The sequence below is a fragment of the Babylonia areolata genome, chromosome 1, assembly GCF_041734735.1.
Source record: "Babylonia areolata isolate BAREFJ2019XMU chromosome 1, ASM4173473v1, whole genome shotgun sequence".
NCBI lineage: Eukaryota > Metazoa > Mollusca > Gastropoda > Neogastropoda > Buccinidae > Babylonia > Babylonia areolata.
Genome location: NC_134876.1, coordinates 98,795,456 through 98,819,167, shown reverse-complemented (window position 1 = coordinate 98,819,167; position 23,712 = coordinate 98,795,456). Strand labels below are relative to the sequence as shown.

Genomic DNA, 23,712 nt, shown 5'->3' with positions numbered 1-23,712 from the left:
ATACACACAGTTACACACACACCTATACACACAAACATGGTGTACGCATTTTTATTCATTGATTACACACAATGATACACACAAACACACAGTGACACACACACACACACACACTTGCACACACTTGCACACACACACACACATATGTGTGCGTGTGCATGCACACTCACTGACCCCAACTCTTTTACAAGATATTTCATATTTTATCTGATAAATCTCACGTTTATCCCAGCTGAAAGAACTCGTATATGAAAGGAAATCAATGGATTTGTAATGATGTGTAAGACAGACACAAAATGTTACAATTCTACAAGGGAAATACGTTTACAGATGCTTCCTAAACCGATAGCAAGCTTTTGAAAGCTGTGAGAACAGGTGATTCCTTGTGAAATTGTCAGATGAGTTGTGTGCATGTAGACATTGTAATGGTCTGTGCATGAAATTCCAGAAACAACATGATGGGTGGATCAAATGTGATATGTTCTCTCTCTCCTTTTTATTTATTTATTTTTGTTGTTGTTGTTGAGATTTTAATGCATGAGAAAACTGGTACCTTTCCATTTTTTTTTTTTTTTTTTTTAACTGCATGGGTGCAGACTGAAATAATGAGAATGCATCATCATATTCATAGATTATAGATTGATAGACATTCTCATGCTTTACTAGTTTTGAAGTTTTCATTTTTGTATAATAACTATAAAAATGAAAACCAACTAGTACTGTGTGCACATGGACTGGAGGATGCTAATCATTATCAAGGACCACCAAAAATAAATCAAATAAATAAAAACTAAAACTAATAATCTACAGACTTTCGGACATAACTCCACTGATTTCATGATATGAAATAAAAAAGAAAAAAAGAAAACGTGTATCACCAAACAATGGACAGTCTATCTGAATTCCATCAGTTTCTGCTTTCTGCTACCACTTTTCTGAGAGGTTTTCTCCAACGAAAGAGACTTTCTCTTTATTGTCTTCTTCTCCGTCCTTCTCTGTAGAAAAGAAAAAGAAAAGAAAAGAAAAAGGGGTAGAATTAACGGCTGGGGTGCCAAAGCCAGACAGATTATGATACTAGTTTAGTATTCTTATTCTTGCTCATACTACTATTACTAGTGTTATTGGCATCTTTAAGCGGTTAACTTAAGTCCCTGCTCTCTTCCCAATGCATCAGTGACATTATAAAGATTCATGAACTTACATTAGATACTACACCAAAACAAAAGAGAGAGAGAGAGATTAAAAAGTCAGGATGGAGGGAGTGATTCAGCCTCATTGTCATGAAGTTTTGTAAAATTACATTATCTGTATATATCCACAAACTCCAAAATGCAAACTGATGTTGATCAGTAGATGTCCCCCAAATGAAGTGTACTGATTCAGTGGTCATCAGTTTATCTGACTGAAAAGATCAGAAAACTGCCATATTACTATTAGAATGGATATATTTCCTGGCAGCTTTTTTCTCAGCAGATGACAAAAGATGCCAGAGTTGTTGGGTTGTTTTGTTTTTTTGCGGGGGTGGGGGTGTTGTTTTTTCAGCAAAATGATCATGCTATTTTTGGGTACTGGGCTCAGTTCCTTGTAGATTCTCATTCTGCTGAAGTAAGCACTGCAAACAGTAAAATATAAGAATAAAAACAACAGCAGTCTGTTCATGACTTTAACGTTTGTGGTAATCATTCAGCAAATTATCACTGGAGTACAGCTTCCTTAGATTGGGATACAGAAGGAAAAAACTTCATAACTGGTTGAACAGCACCCAGTGCGTTAAAACTCCGTATAACCAGGTGTGTGTAGAATTTAATTTGGCAGGCCAAGGAACATGATATAATGCTTCATGAAAAAAGTATTGTTTTTGGTCCATAAACACAAAAAAATGCAAGCATGCACGATCCCAAACTCACTCAGCCACTCCCCCCCCCCCCCCCCCCCCCCCCCCCCGCCTTCACTTCCCATTCCTGTTCCCCCTCCCCTAACACACACTCATTTCCATACATGATAAAAAAAAAAATTTAAAAAAACTTCCTGTACATTTAGACCATGTATGTGGATAGTCAGGTGGTTGTGGGGAGGGGGGGCAAAGGGAGGGAGGTGTGTGTGGGAGGGTGGAGGGTGGGGGGGGTAGGAAAAAGGATTTTGCAACAATTCACAAAGTCCTTACAGATCCAGAAGAGATTCCTGAATCCATGGCATTCTTCTCTCAATTTTTTTCTGGCACTATGAAAAACATTTGTTCCATTATGTGAAGGTGGAACTGGAAGTGAATGTCATAAAAATGGCAGGGATGCCAAACTCGTTCAACAAAACTGACACAGGAGGCTGGGCTTCTAAGTAAAGGGGTTGCTATGGGGGGGGTGGGGGGGGGGGGGGGGGGACTTGGTGCAAATGGTTTGGAAATTTCAGAAGGAACTAAGGAATTAAATGGTGTTTGTCCACATCCATGGGTTATAGTTTCGAAGGGAACACCACCTAACAGGCTATGAGCCAGGGTGAAAATTATTTCTTTCCATTCCGTGATGAACAGGGTCAGGAATGATGGTATTTGAACTGGGGGTTTACTCAGAAAGAAAAAAAAAAATCAATGGGTGGTATGTGGTGGTATGTCTTCGTCTTTGATCTATGAAAGTTCTGTATGGCTTTCCCTGAAGTTTCTGCAGAGAAAGGGAAAAAAAAAAAAGATCCAGCCAGGGGTATTACCAGAGACCATTGTAACTTAATGCCATTGCGCAATGTTTACACACACTCTCAAGCGTACATATTCATACAGGTTTGTCGCTTTAGTTGGGTGTGCACTGAGGTTGAAGAAAACTTGATGAATGGTTTATGGTCTCTTCCAATATTTGGAAAGTTTCTCATTTCAACAGTACAAGTTTTCTTCTGAAAATTGGTTCAGTCAGCGGGGAACACTTATGTCAATCTTCTGCTTCTTGACACACAGTACTTAAACTCTCAGAATATGTACTATATATAGATAGATTCAATCTTCCAGACTAGACTTACTTTTTACAACGTGGATAAAGCCCTTCCCTGCAGCTGTGGCATGAAGAACTGCTGGATTAGTTTCACTTTAACAATATTTTATTTCAAAATTTCAGGATTAAAAATGATGCGATGATGAATTTGACAGGACAAAAAGAATGTCATCAATTCAGATGATGCATTGTCATGATTGTGTGTTGTGTTTTTGTAATAAAACAAAAACAACACTGGACTGGATGCATTATTTGTTTGATAACTTGTTGAGAAGTATCAATAATTTAGAGCTGGACCTTAGTTCAAGGTCTCAGGTTAGAGCAGTGAAAACTTCTTTTCTGTTTGTTTCTTTTTAACCAGAAATGTATTGATTTTAAATTAGCGAAACCTACTAGCCTTTGTTCATTACAAAGATTAAGAGGTCTAATTTCACAAGGGTTAAAGTCACTACAGCATGTAATGGGAGTATTTCCTTGGGGATGGCAGTTCCACACATATCTCTCAAAAACCAGTTTCATCACTGTTTTCACAAAAGGAAGGGGGTACTTGAATGATTGAGAACTTTGATAGATTGCCTTGACCTTGACCATATTTTGTTGTAAACATTTGTAAACCTGTTGAAAAGTGGTGTGTGTGTGTGTGTGTGTGTGCATCTGAGTGAGTGAGTGTGTGTGTGTGTGCATCTGTGTGTGTGTGCATCTGTGTGTGTGTGTGTGTGTGTGTGTGTGCATCTGAGTGAGTGAGTGTGTGTGTGTGTGTGTGCGCGCACGCAGGTATTTCAGAAACTTAAAAACAATTTGCATCACTTAATGCACACATGTCCACATACATGTTAACATGTGTGTGCGAGCATGCGCACACACGGGCACACTGCAAGCAGACAGACACACACACATAGTCACACACACACACACACACACACACACACACACACACACACACACACACACACACATATTCAAGCATGCACTTTTGCCCAGACTGTTGCAATTAACAAACGTGTGCAACTGCATACAGTTGAAACAGTAGATCAGTTTCAGTTTCAGTTTCAGTAGCTCAAGGAGGCGTCACTGCGTTCGGACAAATCCATATACGCTACACCACATCTGCCAAGCAGATGCCTGACCAGCAGCGTAACCCAACGCGCTTAGTCAGGCCTTGAGGAAAGAAAAAAAAAAGAAAAAAAAAAGGTAAATAAATGATAGATAAGCTTACACAAATAAATAAATAAATAATAAATGATAACTATAATGTAAAAAAAAAAAAAGCAAATAGATGTAAAACATTAAGACACATTCACATATACACCCACACATGCATAACAGATATGCACCGAACACGCAGCTTCACAGATATGAAAGCACAGTCAAATATATATAAACGTACATGAGCTCCAACACACACACACACACACACCACACACATTACCCTGCACCTCCTGTACCCCCCTCCTCCACACACTCATTTCTAGTCTACGTATCACAGCTTCCACGGCACACACACATACACACACACACACACACACACACACACACACACACACACACACACACACACACACACACACACACACAGATGAACACTTACTTGTACAAGCGCACACACATATGCCCATATCTCCACACACATATGTATAAAGATATATATATATATATATATATACGTTCCAATATCCTGTTGCTCCCACAGTGTAGGCATGCATACACTCACATACCTCATCCTCTACCCCACCTCCCTCCGCACCCCCACCTTCCCCTCACACACACACACACACACACACACACACACACACACGTGCACAGAACTCTACTGACACTTGTGTACACTTACACTCTCGCGCATGCACAAACGCACTCAAAAATACAGACCCACACATGCACACAAACACACACATACACACACGCACAGAGGCTGCCACTGATTGGCCGCAAGAGGGGTGGGAAAAGATCTCTGATGCCAAGAACGTGGCGTATAGTAGAAAGAATGCTAACCAACCTTTTTCTTTTCTCATAATTTTGTTTTGTTTTTCTATTGCGCCCGTCATTTTTTGTTTTTTTTTTATGCTCCATGATCTACACCATTTCAGTGGTGTTTCTCCCACATTGCTCATTCCAAGTCCCCCATATACAGCCACACCTGGGTTCATCCGTCACAGTCCCAGCATCAGCAGTCCACAGGGACCCATAGAGGTTGGGTATCCAGGAGGCCACACACCAGATGGGTTTTATGACAATAACATGAGTTCTGAGTTCACCCTTACAGTTACACACACACACACACACACATTGTAAATTTGAAGAGCCCATTTTATAGACAAAGACGAGCGTAATAGTCAAGTGGTTAAAGCGCTGGACTTTCAATCTGAGGGTCCCAGGTTCAAATCTCGGTAACGGCGTCTGGTGGGTTAAGGGTGATTTTTCCAAGCTCCCAGGTCAGCATGTGCTGACCTGCCTGTGTCTAAACCCCCTTTGTGTGTATACGCAAACAGATGGTCAAATAGGCACTTGAAAGATCCTGTAATCCATTTCAGTGTTTGGCGGGTTATGGAAACAAGAACATACCCAGCATGCACACCCCCAAAAACGGAGTATGGCTGCCTACATGGTAGGATAAAAACGGTCATACATGTAAAAGCCCACTTGTGTACATATGAGTGAATATGGTAGTTGCAGCCCACGAATGAAGAAGAAGAAGAATATTATTACATCTTATTGATGCTGTTAATATCTTTGATTCAGCTTCAGCTGTTCTCTGGAACTTAGCACTAAACTGGCATGAATAAAAGAAATCAGCACACCCCTGTTTCCTTTCTATTCTTCTCTTTTTTTCATACTCTCTCACACACTGAAAATGGTCACGAGCACAGGTAATGTTTGGTCTAACGTTGCAATAGATCAGTAGAAAACACAGGTTTCTTTTCAGCAAGGTGACCTGTTTGTTTTCACACGGTTATCAGTTGCACAGGAGCGTTCAGCAGTGTTTGGACATAAAGAGGGAAACTCTTTGACAAAGAACAGGTTTAGATACACAAGACAGTGTTCCAGCTTGTGTGTTCTGAGCACGAAAAGCAGTGAGTGGCTGTTAAATGTTTGGGGACTGATAAAAAACAACAAGCAGGCAACATTCATTGCATCAGTATTTTAGGATACCATTGGAGTTTTATCAGAAATAGGGTGCTTCTAGCACTGGCATGTGACACATACATAAAGTCATCTACAAGCCATGTGGTTTTGGACAGAAAAGAATCATCTGTACAAGCGAGGAGAAAAGGGTTGTGGAAGACATAATTTCTCACCATAAAGTCTTTGCCTCTTGGCTTTACACACAGGTTTCCATGTTTCAGTTTGCCTCAACCATGCTTTCATTGTGCTTTCACTTTCAACTATCATGGATAAAAACTTAGAGAGGAGTACTGACTGAGAGATACAGGCATCTATCTGTAGAACAGGAGAGATAACATGATGATTTACAAGCAGTTCGTACAATCTTTGAAGTGAAGTGAATGACACTTGACTGTGTCAGTGTGTTTGACATGTCTTGAGAAATTACCCAAAGGGATAGGAGTGGATGACACTGATTTGTGTTGTGATATACTGTACTGCATTGTATATTGCATTCAGTTCAAATGACTTTTGTTCTGTACTGTATTTTTTGTATGGTATTATTAGTGTTCAGTCAGAACATATTTTGCTTATTTTTTCCGTCTTACTATGGGGTACACAGAAAATGACACACACACACACACACACACACACACACACACACACACACACACACACACACACACACACACACACACACACACACACACACACACACATATTGTTTTCCTGTCGAAGTTGATTTTTCTACAGAATGTTGCCAAGGATATCTGTTTGCCAGGAGTTGTTTTTCAAGTGCTAGGTGCATGCTGCACACTGGACCTTGTCTGTTGATCACCTCAACCTAAAGAATAGCATGGCCACTGTGCAAGGTCCAGCAGTGGTGGAATAAAAAGATGGCTCTTTGGAAAATTGAACCTGGGAACATGGCTTCCTACTCCTAGCCAGGCGCTCAACCGCTAGGCCACCACTCTCCTTGACTGTATACATTACATGTTTGAACTCACCTACAGAAAATTTCCTAACAGAACCATTCTCTGATTAAAGAGAGTGATAACTTTTGATGTGCCTATGACCTCACCCTGAGAAAACTTCCCAGTGGAACCAATAAAATATGAATGACATGTGAATGATTCACCCATAGCAAAAAAAGAAAAATCCCACTTTAGATATACGGCATATATATATATATATATATATATATATATATATATATATATATATATATATATATATATGACCTCATCCCTATAAAAAAAAAAAAAAGAGATTCCCTGTGTATAAAGACTGTGAAGTGGATGACATTTGTCTGACTCACCGATAGAAAAATATTCCCCGTGTAAATCCTAAAATAGTCTATGAAGTGGATGAGAAAAATATTCCCAGTGTAAATAGTCTATGAAATGGATGACACTTGACTGTGTATGAACTCACCCATAGAAAAGATTCCCAGTGTAAAAACTCTGTAAAGCGGATGACACTTGACTCTGTGAGAATGACCTTCCTGAAGAAGAAATTCCCAGTGTAAAAAAAAAAAAAAAGTCTGTGAAGTGAATGACGTTTGACACTGTGACTGACCTCACCAATTAAAAAAAAAAAAAGAAAGAAAGTTTTTAATCCCTGTGTTTTTGAAACGTCTATGAAGTAGAGGACACTTTGCTGTGTGACCTAATTCATAAAAAAAATTTCCTTGTGTAAAAAGCCTGTGGAGCGGATGACACTTGACTGTGTGTATAATGTGACTCGCAGACAAAAAATTCCCAGCGTAGAAAATCCGTAAGGGCACTTGTCCATGCTTCTTAATTGAATGTGTTTGTTTCAGTCTCAAGTCTGATTCCTCTTTCTTCTTTTTTTTCTTTTTTCTTTTTTTTTTTTTTTTTCAATCTTAATATTGTTTAATACAGAACACATTTTAAACGACTCTCTCTCTCTCTTTCTTTCTCTCTCCCCCTGCCCCCTCCCCCTTCCTTCACCACCCAATCCCCTCCCCACTTGATTCCTTTATTGGATAAAGTGCGTATCACAAATGAGTCTTGAAGGCCTTGCCTCTCGTTGTTTGGGTTTGTTTTTTTTTTTTCATAAAAGAAGATTATGGTGTAGCCTGTATGGATCTGCATGCTTTTGACACCTCCTTGAAATTGAAACTGAATCTTTGAAGGGCATGACATATGACAGTGTATGACCTCACTCTGAAAATCTCCCTGTGGTACCAGTCTGTGAAACGGATGACACTGAAGTTCTTTAAGAGCTCTCAAAGCAAAGCAGAATTCCCAGTGGAACCAATCTTTGAGGTGGACGATGATACAGTGACCTTATCCAGAGAACATTTCCCAGTGGAACCAACCAGTAAAGTGGTTGACACCTGGCTGAGTAAATCCTACAAGTGTGTATGACCTGACAATGAGAAAATTTCCCAATGGAACCATCTGTGAAGTGATGAATAATGTAATTTGTGTTGACGTCTAAAATATTGCAGGTTGGGATGCCAGTGTATATGTGTGTGTGTTGTTGTGTATATAAAAAAAAATGTATGCAATTATACGCATTAGAATATTTGTATGCAAGTGCATGTGAGTGTTTGTATGCATGTATATATGAATATACTGGCACTGGTGTGGATGCACACACATTTGTGCTTGAACGAACACGTCCACAAAGGACTGGACATTTTCTGTGGTGTTTCAGACTTAAGGAAACAACCTTGGCATGACAGTACCTTTCTACATCTATGACTGATCTGATTTTTACATTTACTAAGTGGATTTTGGTCTCTTGATTAATGTTTTATTGTGAGGGGTTTGACAGTCACAAACAGCAAACTTGATGAAATGTGCCTAGTTTTGGGAAAAAGACAATAACATTTGAGGGATAGGGAAGGAATTTTTTTTTCTTTTTTTTTTTCTGTAAGTTGAGTAACCTATCATTTTTGTAAAATTCAAAATCCGGAAACATTTGTTTATGGTGTTGTTTAAAGGCTTGAAATTCATAAAACATGGTGCTGATTTTCCCCCCTTATTTTACCAGTTTGCAGTCTGGTGGTCCATAAGCGATGCCACGAGTTCGTCTTATTCGCCTGCCCAGGAGCAGATAACGGGCCAGATTCTGATGTGAGTATTCTGTTTGCACTCTTGGTGTTTTGGTACAACTTTACTCTGATTGACTTCACTTGATTTATGTCACTTTGGTCATGGTGTTATTGTTGGAACAGCAGCTGTGTCCAGTATTTATCAAATGCATGCCTTTGTGAGTTTGTCAGTTTGGTAGAGAATGCTTTTTTCTTCATCCTGCCGTCCCCAGGTCCCACCCCACTCTCTTTCTCTGTCTGTCTCTCTCTCTTCTCTCTCTCTCTCTCTCTCTCTCAGTCTCTCTTCTCTCTCTCTCTCTCTCTGTCTGTCTCTCTGTCTCTCTCTCTCTCTCATGCAAACATCCACAGACAACACACACTGTCACATCTGTACTCCTAATAATATTTTCCTATTATTATTTATATTATTAATTGGTTTCCTTGTTATTTATGTAATGTAGTTTGTACAAATGTACATTTTGCTCCTTTCTTGAACATTGACCAGGAATCATGCTTGTTCATTTTCACCAACGTTTCTCTTGATTTGTATTCATTTGCCTCTCTAGTGTTTCAAGGAGATCAGCCTTAGAGGTGGCATTTAAAGGAGCTGGAGCAGCATTTATTTAAACATTGTTCATTACAATGATTGAATAAAATCTGAAAGGTTTATTACAAAGGAAGTAAAAGTGAACTCAGATTCTTACCCAGCTTGAGAGCATGCTTCTGACTGCCAAAGAAAAAAAAGAAAAAAAAGATTATCTCAAGGTAGCAGACTTGAGGGTTGTTTTGTTTCTGTTTTTTATAGAAGCAAGCTGTTTTGCATGTTTTATGTGCTTGGGGCATGCCTGCTGGTTTGCTTTGCGCCACTGTGTGGTGCGGATAATGGCATTGTATGGATGTGTGACAGGTGACCACTTTTTATCCCCCCCTTTTTTTCTTTTTTTTTACAGGAAAAATGACACACCTGCATTTATGACTGTGACCGTGTGAGAGAAAATTTGAACACATGCACATACTGTGAATGTACATACACACACACACACACACACACACACACACACACACACACACACACACACACACACACACACACACACACACACACACAAGCTTGTGCATACTTTACATGAACACTCCACTGTACCACACTCTCTCCCCACGCCCACTCTCTTTGCCTTTCAGTGGCTGACACAGGTAAACTCATGCACAGACAGATGGTGTTAACAATATATAGGAATATTCATTTCTTTCATATAAGAACATTTTATGGCCTTTGTTTCGAACCTGTTTGATTGAGTGATTGTTTCTATGGTAACCATCAGTAATTATGCATAAAACAAAACAAAAATACCAAATAGATAAAAGGTGGAAAGAACACAAAGCAGATTTTTAATGGGATGAGCAAGAAACTTTGTTTTTCAGACTTATTCCGGTGGTATATATATTACTCTTTGAGTTCCTTCGCTCTCTCTCTCTCTCTCTCTCCTTGTTTTGTTTGACTCAGATTGTAAAGAAAATAATTCTGTTCTCCCAGATTCACATGTTTATGTGTCTGTGTTAGTGTGTACATACAAATATGTACAAGTGTCAGTTGTAATTTTTATATATATATATATCTATCTATCTATCTATATATATATATATATATATATATATATAATGCAAGTCTCATCATCCACAAGTGGTGGAGTCAAACTTGGTAGGATGGTAGTTATTGGTTTGTAACACTAACGTCTTTCAAGTTTAAGCCATACAGTGATACACATACATGAAAGTTCATTTGCAAAAGCCATACATTTTTGTTGGGAAAAAAAAAAATCAGTAGTAGCTGTTGATATTTTCTCACAAAAGAGCTTGGGTTTATAGTATGTACTTCGCAGATTTATAAACGTGTGCATTGTAAACTTGTATGACCAAAGTCATAAAGATATTTGGAAAGCATCCTTTCATTTATGTATTCATTTTTACAGATTTGATAGCATGGCACTCTGAACTGTATTACTGTAGTGTATAACATAAAAGTCAAGTTCGTGTTCAAATTTTATTTGACTCTGGTGCCAAGGCTTTCTCACCAATACAATATTATCACGATGCTAGAACATTCTCTTAACCACTTTAAAGAGAGACATAGCAGAGGATCATCAGCCAGCATGTTTGCCTTTGTGTGGTGAAGGCTAGTAGATATATGTGTCTACTGGAATGTGCCTTCAGAAAATCAAACGCTTTCGTGCCAGACAGGTTAGGGGAAATGTTGCAGATATTGCTTTTGGGCTCCTGTCAGTTGCAGGCATCCTCTGACCTTCTGTCTGCCTGCATCATCGTTATTTCCTTTCTTACACTGTTACAGAGCTATATCGCTGAGTATTGGTGTCTTTAGTGACTTATAATGTTACAGAGCTATATATATGTAATATATGGCTGAGTATTGTGTATGTAGACAGTATAGACTTATAATGTTACAGAGCTATATTGTGTCTTCAGTGACATATAATGTTATATATGTAGCCGTGTACCGAGTGGTTACTGAAGGGTACAGACAGTACAAAAGAACTAAACTAATTGATTTATTGAATGAAAGGATAGACAAGATCCCACGCACAGGCCAGGGACATATAGAGGCCAGTCACAAATGGGGTTTTCTATTGGTTTATTTACATTATTCTAAAAGAAGAAGACTAAGAAGAAGAAATAATGAGAAGAAGACAACTAGGAGAAGACAATGAGAAGATAAAAAGAGAAGAAGACAGTGCAGAAGAGAAATAGTCTAAGAGAAGACAGTGCCTGGAATGACACAAACAAATGTCATTAGCACAACATGTCGACACAAGTGAATAGTAAAGCACATGTATACATGGAAAGACTATCACTCGGGTTTGGGATACGCAACAACATAATGCATATGTGTGAAGACCAAACGCTGACATCAAATGACATCTCTAATACATTTAAATAGTGCAGTTAAAGTGATTGAAGCGATGCTGACTTGGTGAAAGTACACTGACAGTATAGATTAGATAAAGCTTATACTGTGTCAAAGTGACTCAAATGAATCAGTTTATCATGTTGCACTATACTGGAGTAAGCTGTATAGGAGACAGCATGACAACTAAATTACAATTAACAGACTGATACATATCAGGTGGTTTTAACCAATAACTGATATTAATCAAACACTATCTTGAAATCACAACAGCAGAATACTGCACACATCTTAAGAGTACTGAGCACACTGTAGCAGTAGAACTGATATTAGTGTGAAAGATAATACCTGAATAACAAACAAGATAGAGAATCAGTGGCTTAGATATAATACTGGCAAACTGATAGACCAGATAGTAAGTGAACAACCACCATGGCTTAACCATTGAGTGGTGAATGAACTTTACGCACTCACTAGAACATTCTGGAACAAACTATCTGTGTCCAGAGACGTCACTGACTGTGACGTTAAGAATCAAATGGAACACTGCTCCGAGCATATGACGACATGGCAATTATTTAGATCAGTCATAGCCGATCTGTGACTAACTTGTCAAAGCAATAACTGAACAAAGAATTAACTGAACAAAGCAATAACTGAACATACTCATATAAACACAAGTACTGTGTCGAATAATACAATTTACAAATCAACACATTCTACACACTAGTACTTACAGCGATACGTAGCGAGGTGTCAGCTGTTGTGGGGACACACACGACACACTGCCCGCGACACAGCAAGAGAGAGAGAGCAGGCTCTGGTCAGATGACTGACCAGGTATGAAATGACCACTCATCATTCACTGTGCCAATTTATGCAAGTTTAGCGGACCGCAAAGTGCGTCACGTGTGCTTGCAAGCAGATCGTCACTAATCACGGAGAATCCGATGACAATTGTGTTTGTTTAAAGGTGTTCAGTGATAGATTTCTAAATGATTCCTGAACCGATTTACGTCGGATAAGTTGCAAAAGAAAGAGCTCAACGCCTACTTTATAATGAGTGTAAAATGAAGTGTTGATTATTTAAGATGAATTTATAATCTTAATTTAAGTCACCTGAACAGGGTCAGTTTTAACGAGCTCGTCGCTGAAAATTACAAACTGCGTTAAATCAGTTTCACGTAGGCGAACATAAATGGAATAGATTTAAAGATGGAATTAAGACGATTCTGCCAGTATATAATACTAGTAGTTTACTGATCTGACAAAAGAGCTATTAATTAAATACTGTGGAACAGAAACACAAGTTTGCTCTCAGCCAATGACGTATCGCGACGCGACACTGGTCGAGCAGTTAGCAGGTGGTCTGGCCAGGACAAAATGATGTAAGCAGAGTGACGTCACATATTCTGTGCAAGGGTTAGGACGGAAAACGTCGTCTGCTCTGGCTTGTGCGTGAATAGTGTTGGAGCAAGCATAGCGCGCTTGGTCACACCTCCCCCCATCTTTTGAAAACCATCGTCCGCGATGGTTAATTAAAAGTAACTCTTGTGAGCAGACTTAGCTGGGCATCAAAGAAGAATTATTGGGCAGGTAAGGGAGATAATTTAGCTGATAACTGATAGCTAAGCGAATGTGAAATGACTGCAACATTCTTAGGAACAATACCCTACTTCTATATTCAAAGTGGCTTTAGCTAGGTTAAGTTAAGAGTTTGGACTTAGTCAAATGCATCCTAACTTAACTTTGAAGAGTTTGATATAGAGAAGGGGTCCCAATTTGGTAAATACACTATGAAGATGGAAAGCATTCATTTGTGTGCCTATCAATCTATCTATCATATCACTGTCAGATGCACATGTAAACAAGCATACATGTAGAATAGCATAAATAAAAAAATGAATTATTATAGCATGTTCATAGACATGAAAACATAAAGCATTGTTTCAGCTCTGGCTGTAAAATGGTTCTTCACCAGTCTCTTCACACAGTCAGTAGTGCCCTGGTTGCCAGTCGTGTGGAGCGCCTAGGTGCAGGATCTGGTGGTAGTGGAGGCGGCTCTGGTGCAGCTTGCCGGGTTGGTGTCCTGGGTCTTGGCATGGGCCTGGTCAGCCACATACCACTGTCACTATTGGTATCAGTGTCAGAGTGTGACACCTTGCTGTCCTGGTGGTGCAGTGGGACCGGGTGAGTCGGCGTGACAGCAGGTTGTTGTTGGTCGTGCCTCTGCTGCATGGGGCTGACTACAGGTGGGGACACCTGTAGGACCACAGCGTCAGGTGTTGTGCTGTGGTGCCTCCGTCTGTGTCGGCGTCTCGTGCATCGCTGATTTGGAGCTGGAGTAGCTGGTGTCAGTCCATGTTGCCCAGTGTGTGTGTCAGTGACACACTGGTTGTAGGCTGGAGCTGCAGGCTTGTGGTCTGCATTCAGTCGCCTGGCCTGGTAGCGTCGCTTGTGGCGACACTGGTGCTCTGTGTGGCCAGACCTCTCACACCAGACACAGTGCGAGGGGTCTGGGGTGTGCTCAGCAGCACAGCGTTGAGGATGAAGTGCTGGTTCTGGAGGAAGTGGGCTGTGTGCTGGCATGGGTGACTGTAGCTGACGTCGCAGGCTGGTGTTCTCAGCTGCGAGTGTGGCCAGCTGGGACTGTAGGCGGACAACAGTGGTGTTGTCTACGCCAGGGCAGGTGTTGTAGGTGTGGCTGTCCTCCCGCAGCCATCGCAGGGCCTCCTTCTTTGCTGCCTCGAAGGTGGTGTCAGGGTGGTAGCGGATGAGGCGCCTGACATCACGCTTCAGTGTGGCTGGCTGAAGGCCTCTGGCGAAAGCGTCGCGGAGGATGGTCGCTGGCACCTGCATTACCCCATCTTCGGCCTTGTTGACCTTGGTCCATAGGTGCCGAAGATGGGATGCGTAGTCGATCACCGTCTCTTTGGGCTGCTGCTGTCTGTTGAAGAACGCAGTGGCAAGGTCGGTGGCGTCTTGCTGCTCTCCCCAGTTCTCCTCGATGATGTGAAGGATCTTGGCTGGGGTGTCCACTTCGGTCGCTGGCAGCCTGACGATCTGCTGGCGAGCTCTGCCGGCAAGGGCTGAGATCAGCCAGAGAGAGGCTGTCGCATCATCCAGGGGCTGTAGCTGGAGTATCAGGCTGGCCTCCTGGACGAAGTCGTCGACTTCACTGCTGCCTTCCTCACCGGATAGCGTCGGGAGTTTGGGCAGGAAGTCAGTTGAAGCCATCTTGATGTGGGCGACGTTTCTTGTTGTGGACTTGCGTACCTGCTGCACTGTCTTCTCTCTTCTCCTATGTTAAACTATCCCTATGTGACTGTTAGTGCTACCTCTTGTTCCTGTACGATCCTAGCTCACAGTGCCAAGTATGTGATAAGAGTAAGCTTGGCTATGAGCTTTGATTTATTAAGAGATATAGAGAACTAGCACATCCTATGCTCACAGCGGCAAGTTGTAACAAGGTACACTTGGTGGTAAAGGGCTGTGGTTTAGGGATGGATTGAATTTAAGAATTGAAACCTTAAAGGGAATCATTGGACCTATTTTGTGATGGATCTTTATCCTGTCGGCGACGCCACTTTTGTAGCCGTGTACCGAGTGGTTACTGAAGGGTACAGACAGTACAAAAGAACTAAACTAATTGATTTATTGAATGAAAGGATAGACAAGATCCCACGCACAGGCCAGGGACATATAGAGGCCAGTCACAAATGGGGTTTTCTATTGGTTTATTTACATTATTCTAAAAGAAGAAGACTAAGAAGAAGAAATAATGAGAAGAAGACAACTAGGAGAAGACAATGAGAAGATAAAAAGAGAAGAAGACAGTGCAGAAGAGAAATAGTCTAAGAGAAGACAGTGCCTGGAATGACACAAACAAATGTCATTAGCACAACATGTCGACACAAGTGAATAGTAAAGCACATGTATACATGGAAAGACTATCACTCGGGTTTGGGATACGCAACAACATAATGCATATGTGTGAAGACCAAACGCTGACATCAAATGACATCTCTAATACATTTAAATAGTGCAGTTAAAGTGATTGAAGCGATGCTGACTTGGTGAAAGTACACTGACAGTATAGATTAGATAAAGCTTATACTGTGTCAAAGTGACTCAAATGAATCAGTTTATCATGTTGCACTATACTGGAGTAAGCTGTATAGGAGAGAGCATGACAACTAAATTACAGTTAACAGACTGATACATATCAGGTGGTTTTAACCAATAACTGATATTAATCAAACACTATCTTGAAATCACAACAGCAGAATACTACACACATCTTAGAGTACTGAGCACACTGTAGCAGTACAACTGATATTAGTGTGAAAGATAATACCTGAATAACAAACAAGATAGAGAATCAGTGGCTTAGATATAATACTGGCAAACTGATAGACCAGATAGTAAGTGAAGCAACCACCATGGCTTAACCATTAAGTGGTGAATGAACTTTACGCACTCACTAGAACATTCTGGAACAAACTATCTGTGTCCAGAGACGTCACTGACTGTGACGTTAAGAATCAAATGGAACACTGCTCCGAGCATATGACGACATGGCAATTATTTAGATCAGTCATAGCCGATCTGTGACTAACTTGTCAAAGCAATAACTGAACAAAGAATTAACTGAACAAAGCAATAACTGAACATACTCATATAAACACAAGTACTGTGTCGAATAATACAACTTACAAATCAACACATTCTACACACTAGTACTTACAGCGATACGTAGCGAGGTGTCAGCTGTTGTGGGGACACACACGACACACTGCCCGCGACACAGCAAGAGAGAGAGAGCAGGCTCTGGTCAGATGACTGACCAGGTATGAAATGACCACTCATCATTCACTGTGCCAATTTATGCAAGTTTAGCGGACCGCAAAGTGCGTCACGTGTGCTTGCAAGCAGATCGTCACTAATCACGGAGAATCCGATGACAATTGTGTTTGTTTAAAGGTGTTCAGTGATAGATTTCTAAATGATTCCTGAACCGATTTACGTCGGATAAGTTGCAAAAGAAAGAGCTCAACGCCTACTTTATAATGAGTGTAAAATGAAGTGTTGATTATTTAAGATGAATTTATAATCTTAATTTAAGTCACCTGAACAGGGTCAGTTTTAACGAGCTCGTCGCTGAAAATTACAAACTGCGTTAAATCAGTTTCACGTAGGCGAACATAAATGGAATAGATTTAAAGATGGAATTAAGACGATTCTGCCAGTATATAATACTAGTAGTTTACTGATCTGACAAAAGAGCTATTAATTAAATACTGTGGAACAGAAACACAAGTTTGCTCTCAGCCAATGACGTATCGCGACGCGACACTGGTCGAGCAGTTAGCAGGTGGTCTGGCCAGGACAAAATGATGTAAGCAGAGTGACGTCACATATTCTGTGCAAGGGTTAGGACGGAAAACGTCGTCTGCTCTGGCTTGTGCGTGAATAGTGTTGGAGCAAGCATAGCGCGCTTGGTCACATATAATCTGAGTATTGTTGTGTATCTCTGGTGACTTGTAATGTTACAGACTTATATCTGAGTATTGCTGTGTGTCTTTAGTGACTTATAATGTTACAGAGCTGTATCTCTGAGTATTGTTGTGTGTCTCAGGTGACTTGTAATGTTACAGAACTATGTATCTCTGAGTATTGTTGTGTGTCTCACCAAAAGAGAAGGTGAATCAATTAGTGTGGAAAAAAGACGTCGTGCATCACTTGCTTCCCAAATCATCTGACCAGAGAAACGGTGGTGGTGTTTTAGCGTTTGTCTTTGTAACTTTTTATGCAGAAGGAAAGTCAGTTAAACGTGAAATAGGTTTTTTTTTGGGGGGGGGGTTTCTGTGTGTGAGCAAGCATGTCTGAGTATTCATTACCAGTGGAGTGTTCTTGGTTGCAGTATAATTGCATGGTTGATGGTTAAGCCATGGGGACTGCTGAGCCACAGATTTAGGTGACAGCAAGAAATAAGGCAGTAAAGGTCCACATTGATTTCATCATGACTCCTCAAGGGAATAGTCATAAATTTTTTTTCTTCTAAAAGCACTGACTGCAACCCCCCTCTGATACAGTTGCCGCTGCCTCGTAAGATTATTCAGTTTCAAACACTTAACGACATCCTTGCATTCATTCAGCTCTGGCCGATTTACTGCTGCGTGCTTCATACATTTTAATCAGTTCATTCTTTCCATTGAAGGTCCAGATCATTGCGCCTTCTGTTCACTGAGCTTGATTCACCCAAAAATGAGTGACCAAAGATTTGCATACTGGCTGTATGGTAGCTGAAGAAAAAGGCTTTGGACGCTGATAGCTGTAGTATATTTTTCATGGTTATACTGATATAGTGCCGGACACAGTCTCTCTGTGAAGCCATTGGTTGCACGCCCCACAGTCCCAGGGTTAGCAGAGCCAAGAAGGCATCTGTGGTCAAAAGCAGAACATTTTCTTCTTTGCTGTGTAAAAAAACATGAGGTGAGTGCTGCTGGACAAGGCTGAGAAAAAGTTTTACAGACAGAGCACTTTGACTTTACAGGAAATGCACAGGAGTTGGTCAGGAAAGGTATAGGAGTCAGACAGGTCAGCAAACACACAGGAGCTGGCAAAGAAAGGTGCAGGAATTGGCCAGGAAACGCACAGGAGTTGATAAGGAAACATGCAGTGCTTGGTCAGGAAGTGCTCAGGAGTTTGTCAGGAAACATGCAGGAGTCAGGCATGTCAGCAAACACACAGGAGCTGGCCAAGAAAGGTGCAGGAATTGGCCAGGAAACATGTTGGCCAGGAAACGCACAGGAGTTGATCAGGAAACATGCAGTGCTTGGTCAGGAAGCACACAGGAGTTTGTCAGAAAACATGCAGGAGTCAGGCAGGTTAGCAAACACACAGGAGTTGGCCAGGCAAAGTGCAGGAGTTGGTCAGGAAACACATAGGAGTTGGTCAGGAAACATGCAGTGGTTGGTCAGGAAACGCGCAGGAGTTTATCCGGAAACATGCAGTGATTGGCCAGGAAACACGCAGGACTTGGCCAGGAAACACGCAGGACTTGGCCAGGAAACACGCAGGACTTGGAAACACGCAGGACTTGGCCAGGAAACACGCAGGACTTGGCCAGGAAACGCGCAGGAGTTTGCCGGGAAACACGCAGGAATTTGTCAGGAAACATGCAGTGATTGGCCAGGAAACACGCAGGACTTGGCCAGGAAACACGCAGGAATTTGTCAGGAAACATGCAGTGATTGGCCAGGAAACACGCAGGATTTTGCCAGGAAACACGCAGGAATTTGTCAGGAAACATGCAGTGGTTGGCCAGGAAGAGCGCAGGAGTTGGTCAGGAAAAGCGCAGGAGTTGGTCAGGAAAGGTGCAGGAGTTTGTCAGGAAATATGCAGGAGTTGGTCGGGAAAGGTGCAGGAGTTTGTCAGGAAAAGCGCAGGAGTTGGTCGGGAAAGGTGCAGGAGTTTGTCAGGAAACATGCAGTGGTTGGCCAGGAAACACGCAGGAGTTGGCCAGGAAACACGCAGGAATTTGTCAGGAAACATGCAGTGGTTGGCCAGGAAGAGCGCAGGAGTTGGTCAGGAAAAGCGCAGGAGTTGGTCAGGAAAGGTGCAGGAATTTGTCAGGAAACATGCAGTGGTTGACCAGGAAGAGCGCAGGAGTTGGTCGGGAAAGGTGCAGGAGTTGGTCAGGAAACTTGCAGGAGTTGGTCGGGAAAGGCGCAGGAGTTTGTCAGGAAAAGCGCAGGAGTTGGTCAGGAATCAGACAGGAGTTGGTCAGAAAAAGCACATGAGTTTGTCAGGAAACGCACAAGAGTTGGTCAGGATGTGTGCTAAAGTTCCTTCCAGGGACTCCAGTGCCTTTTTGCTGATGGAGTTCTATATTATTTCTCTGTGGAGGAGCACAAAGATGGGGGAGATGAAAAGATCAGGTGAGCTATGGCTGCAGGGCAAAGATTCTCAGCGCGCTGTAAATAAGATGAGTGTCTGGAAAGAAAAAGATTCTGCTGACAGTGAATGGGACAAAATGATGGAAAATGTCTGAGAAAGATATGCCACACGATTTTTTCCTTAGTAGTTTTATGAGAGAGACTGTGTTCCACAGGGAAACTGGCAGCAGACAGGTGAAGGGGACAGTAGTTGGAAACTGCCCAGCGGTTCTAGAAACGTCTTTTGTTTACAAACCCAGCACTGTGGTTGACAAAAAACAATGTGCAAAGAAGACTGGCAAGAACTGAAGAAGCAATAGAAAATGGACTTCAGAAGCACGAATCTGACTTGCTGACAGAGAAGACATCACTTTCCAGTGCTGCAACGACTGTCGCTCTTGCCTGGCAGTACTGATTAAATGTTACTCTTCTGGAGTCACAAGTCTGCATTGATGATTATAGTATGTGTGTGTAAAGCTAGTGTCCATCATTACAGCCACTTTTGACCATTCTACTTGTTGTTCTGTTGCATGGGTACATATTGTATACTTGTACAGTTTGGTGGCTTCATCAGACAGTTTCAAAGTCAAACATGGTGAAGAAATAAAGAATGACTGACAGATGTCTTACTTTTAGAAACATGAGTCATCTGCAAAATCAGTAAATTCCTTTACAGTTCGTTCTGAATTTTTTTGGCGCCAGTGAAACTGAAACGCTGCAGTGTAGCTCAATGCCATTGTCACATTTTTGCAACCAACTTTAGCTGCAGTGGCTCGTTCTTGGGGATGATGGGAAAAACGATGACTTAAAAAAAAGTTTTACTTCATTTTTATGAATGACTGCAGTGGAATACTTATAGAAATGATGTTGTAAATAGTGTTTAAAAGAGTGTTCAAAAAAAGGCTTGTGCAAGAAAAGAACATATGGTTGTGAAAGGGTTAAGCATTCTGCCTATCTGCAAAATCATGTATCAAGATGACACATACACACACAAAAGAATAACTGCTCAGGCATCAGCATAATTGTGGATGAGGAAGTAAAGTGAATGTGTTTTAGGTACGAGTTACAATATTTCTGTGATTTTTTTTTTTTTTTTTTTTTAAAGTAAGAAAAAATGGTTCCCTGATGAATCCCAAAGGAATATATTAAAAGAAAACAATAAGGAGACACACCTTTCACCCCAGCATTGTGATGATGCAAGTCTGATAAGTACTGGGAATTGAATATGTGCATTGAGACATTGACCTCTGCCCAAGGTGAAGCACTTGTCATTCCTGCTGTAAATGGCGGCAGCAGCAGCAGCAGCAGCAGCGGCTGTAGCAGGGAGCAGGCACCTGGCGCCTGATGATGGCACGGGCAGCTGTCAGTAGGACAGGCGTCATGATGTAACAAGGAAAGGGGGGGGGGGGGGTGCTAAAGACAGGGACAATTAGGTGACCAGGAAAAGGACGCTGAAAATAGACATCAGTCTATGTCTGTCCCCTTGTGAGCCAGGGAGAACAGGGGAAGGAAGGGGTGTTATGATGGGACGGGGTTGTCGTGTGTGTGTGTGTGTGTGTGTGTGTGTGTGGTATACACCTCTGTGTGTGTGTATACCAGTATTATATATGTGTGTGTGTGTGTGTGTGTATATATATATATATATATATATATATATATGTGTGTGTGTGTGTGTGTGTGTTATATGTATGTATATATATATGTGTGTGAGTGTGTGTGTGTGTGTGTGTGTTTTATATAGATAGATAGATAGATAGGTCTTGTGTCTCTGTACAAGTGTCAGTTGATGAGCAATAATCACAGTCACATTGCTGGATTTAACGCTGATACAGTTTGCACCAGTGGGTGGATGATTTCTTGTCCTGTTCGATCATTATTTTTACCTTGATCACAAAATCACAGAGATTGTTGAAATGTTTGGGTGGATTTCTCAACTGACAGGTAACTGCTGGTGAAACTGGATGTGCTGTGTCTAATGAAAAGCACATTCTTTAAGAACAGTCTGCAAAGAAAGTGTAAAATCAAAACTTTCCAATCAACTTTTATCAAAGGTGGTCAAAGATAAAGGTGTATACACAGACAAAGACAGTAAGCAAGTATTTGAACAAGGTTTGAATTTGGAATTCATTTCAGTGTGCCTGTAGCAAGGAACTTAAATGAAATCTTCGTCTTCACCTTTTCAAGCACTGACACAAGGGGAGACAGCTGTGACCAGGATGTGACTGTTCAGCTGTCACAGACATGTTCAAACTTCCCCATGTGAACACCAGCACCGATGTGAACACATTGTCCAGTGACATGGATGGAGGCTACAGAAGTTCCATCTCTGTGTGAAAAGCTCTTGAAAACACTGATCTCTTTGACTTACACTAAAGGCCACAGTGTCAAGGAAGAGTGAGGATTATACATTCCAAAATGTACATCCTATCTACCCTGTCTGATCACACCTCCATCGGCAGAAAGTGCTCCATGTATGTCTGCAATTCCCTCCCTGTTTGACTGCCACTCAGTTCCAGCTGACACAGCTGACGTTTTGACTGCACACAGATTTGACAGCTGACAGCCACACGTTAGGTCACAGTGTACATTGCTTGTGTCACAGAGCCCCTCCTGATCCCAGAAAGAATGTCAAACATTTGTAAACATTTTTTTTTTCTTCTTACCACTCAGCTAGTTCTGATAAATATCTGCTGCTTCGTTAGACATCTGTGCGTTGTATATGAAATATAACTTCTGAGAGAATGCATGCTTGTGTCTTTTGGGGATTTCCTGAATGAAATACTTGAAGAAAGATGAACTGTTTGTGTTCATTTCTATCATGCATCTTTGTCTTGTAAACTCTTTGGCCGACTGAACTTTAAAATGTTGACAGAAAAATATGTTAAAGTAATAATAGCTTTGTAGATTTTTTTTTTTAACTCATTGACTCTGAATTGCGCTTTCATGATTGCAGAAATTGAAATCGGTGAGTATTTAAATCAGCAGCTTTGTAGGTTTGCCTCAACTTGCAATACTCTCATCTGGGCCATGTTAACTGTTCACTAAACATTAATGCTCACTAACAAAAGAAGTCTTTCCATTGACTAACTTTCAATTTGTATACTTTCTCATCACTGGTCTTTGCATCTGTGGTACCGGGGTGCTTCTAAATAAACAAAGTTAAGGCAGCTTGATTAATTCTTGTGCTTCTGAATAAACAAAGTTCAGGCAGCTTGATTAATTCTTGTGCTTCTGAATAAACAAAGTTAAGGCAGCTTGATTTATTGTTTTGGTGTGTAAAGAAAGTGAGCCTGTAACGACCATTACTGATCAGTTTGTCACTGTGTATTGTGTGCAGTGCTAGAGGACTTTTGCCCATGTAGAAAACATGACCACTGATTTATTGTGCTACTCCTGACTGTATCTTTCAGTCACTTGTTTGTGTTGAAATTCCTCACAAAAAGGTGAAGGTCATTGTCATACTGAACATTTGACAGTGTTTAAACTCAGCTTAGTTTTTGCTCTCTCCTTCCAAGAAAACATACTTGTTTATCAAAACTACTACATTGTACTCAGTGAAATTTTTATGAAGATTTTTGTTTAAAAAAAAAAAAGTTAACAGAGTCAACAGAGTGATTTTTGTATATATATATATATATATATATAAAAAAGTTAACAGAGTCAACAAAGTATTATATATATCACAGCTGGCAATATATACACATAGGATGT

The 23,712-nt window shown here is 40.9% G+C and overlaps 1 protein-coding gene across 3 annotated transcripts in view; it reads left to right on the top strand.

The window, feature by feature from the left end:
- LOC143290149 (calcium-dependent protein kinase C) overlaps positions 1-23,712 on the top strand; it is an 84,579-nt gene that overhangs the window by 1,373 nt on the left and 59,494 nt on the right. For all 3 annotated transcript variants that reach the window (XM_076599462.1, XM_076599468.1, XM_076599455.1), the window contains exon 3: positions 9,102-9,184. In XM_076599462.1, coding sequence (XP_076455577.1) covers positions 9,102-9,184 — 83 coding nt within the window. The remainder of the gene's footprint in view (positions 1-9,101; positions 9,185-23,712) is intronic.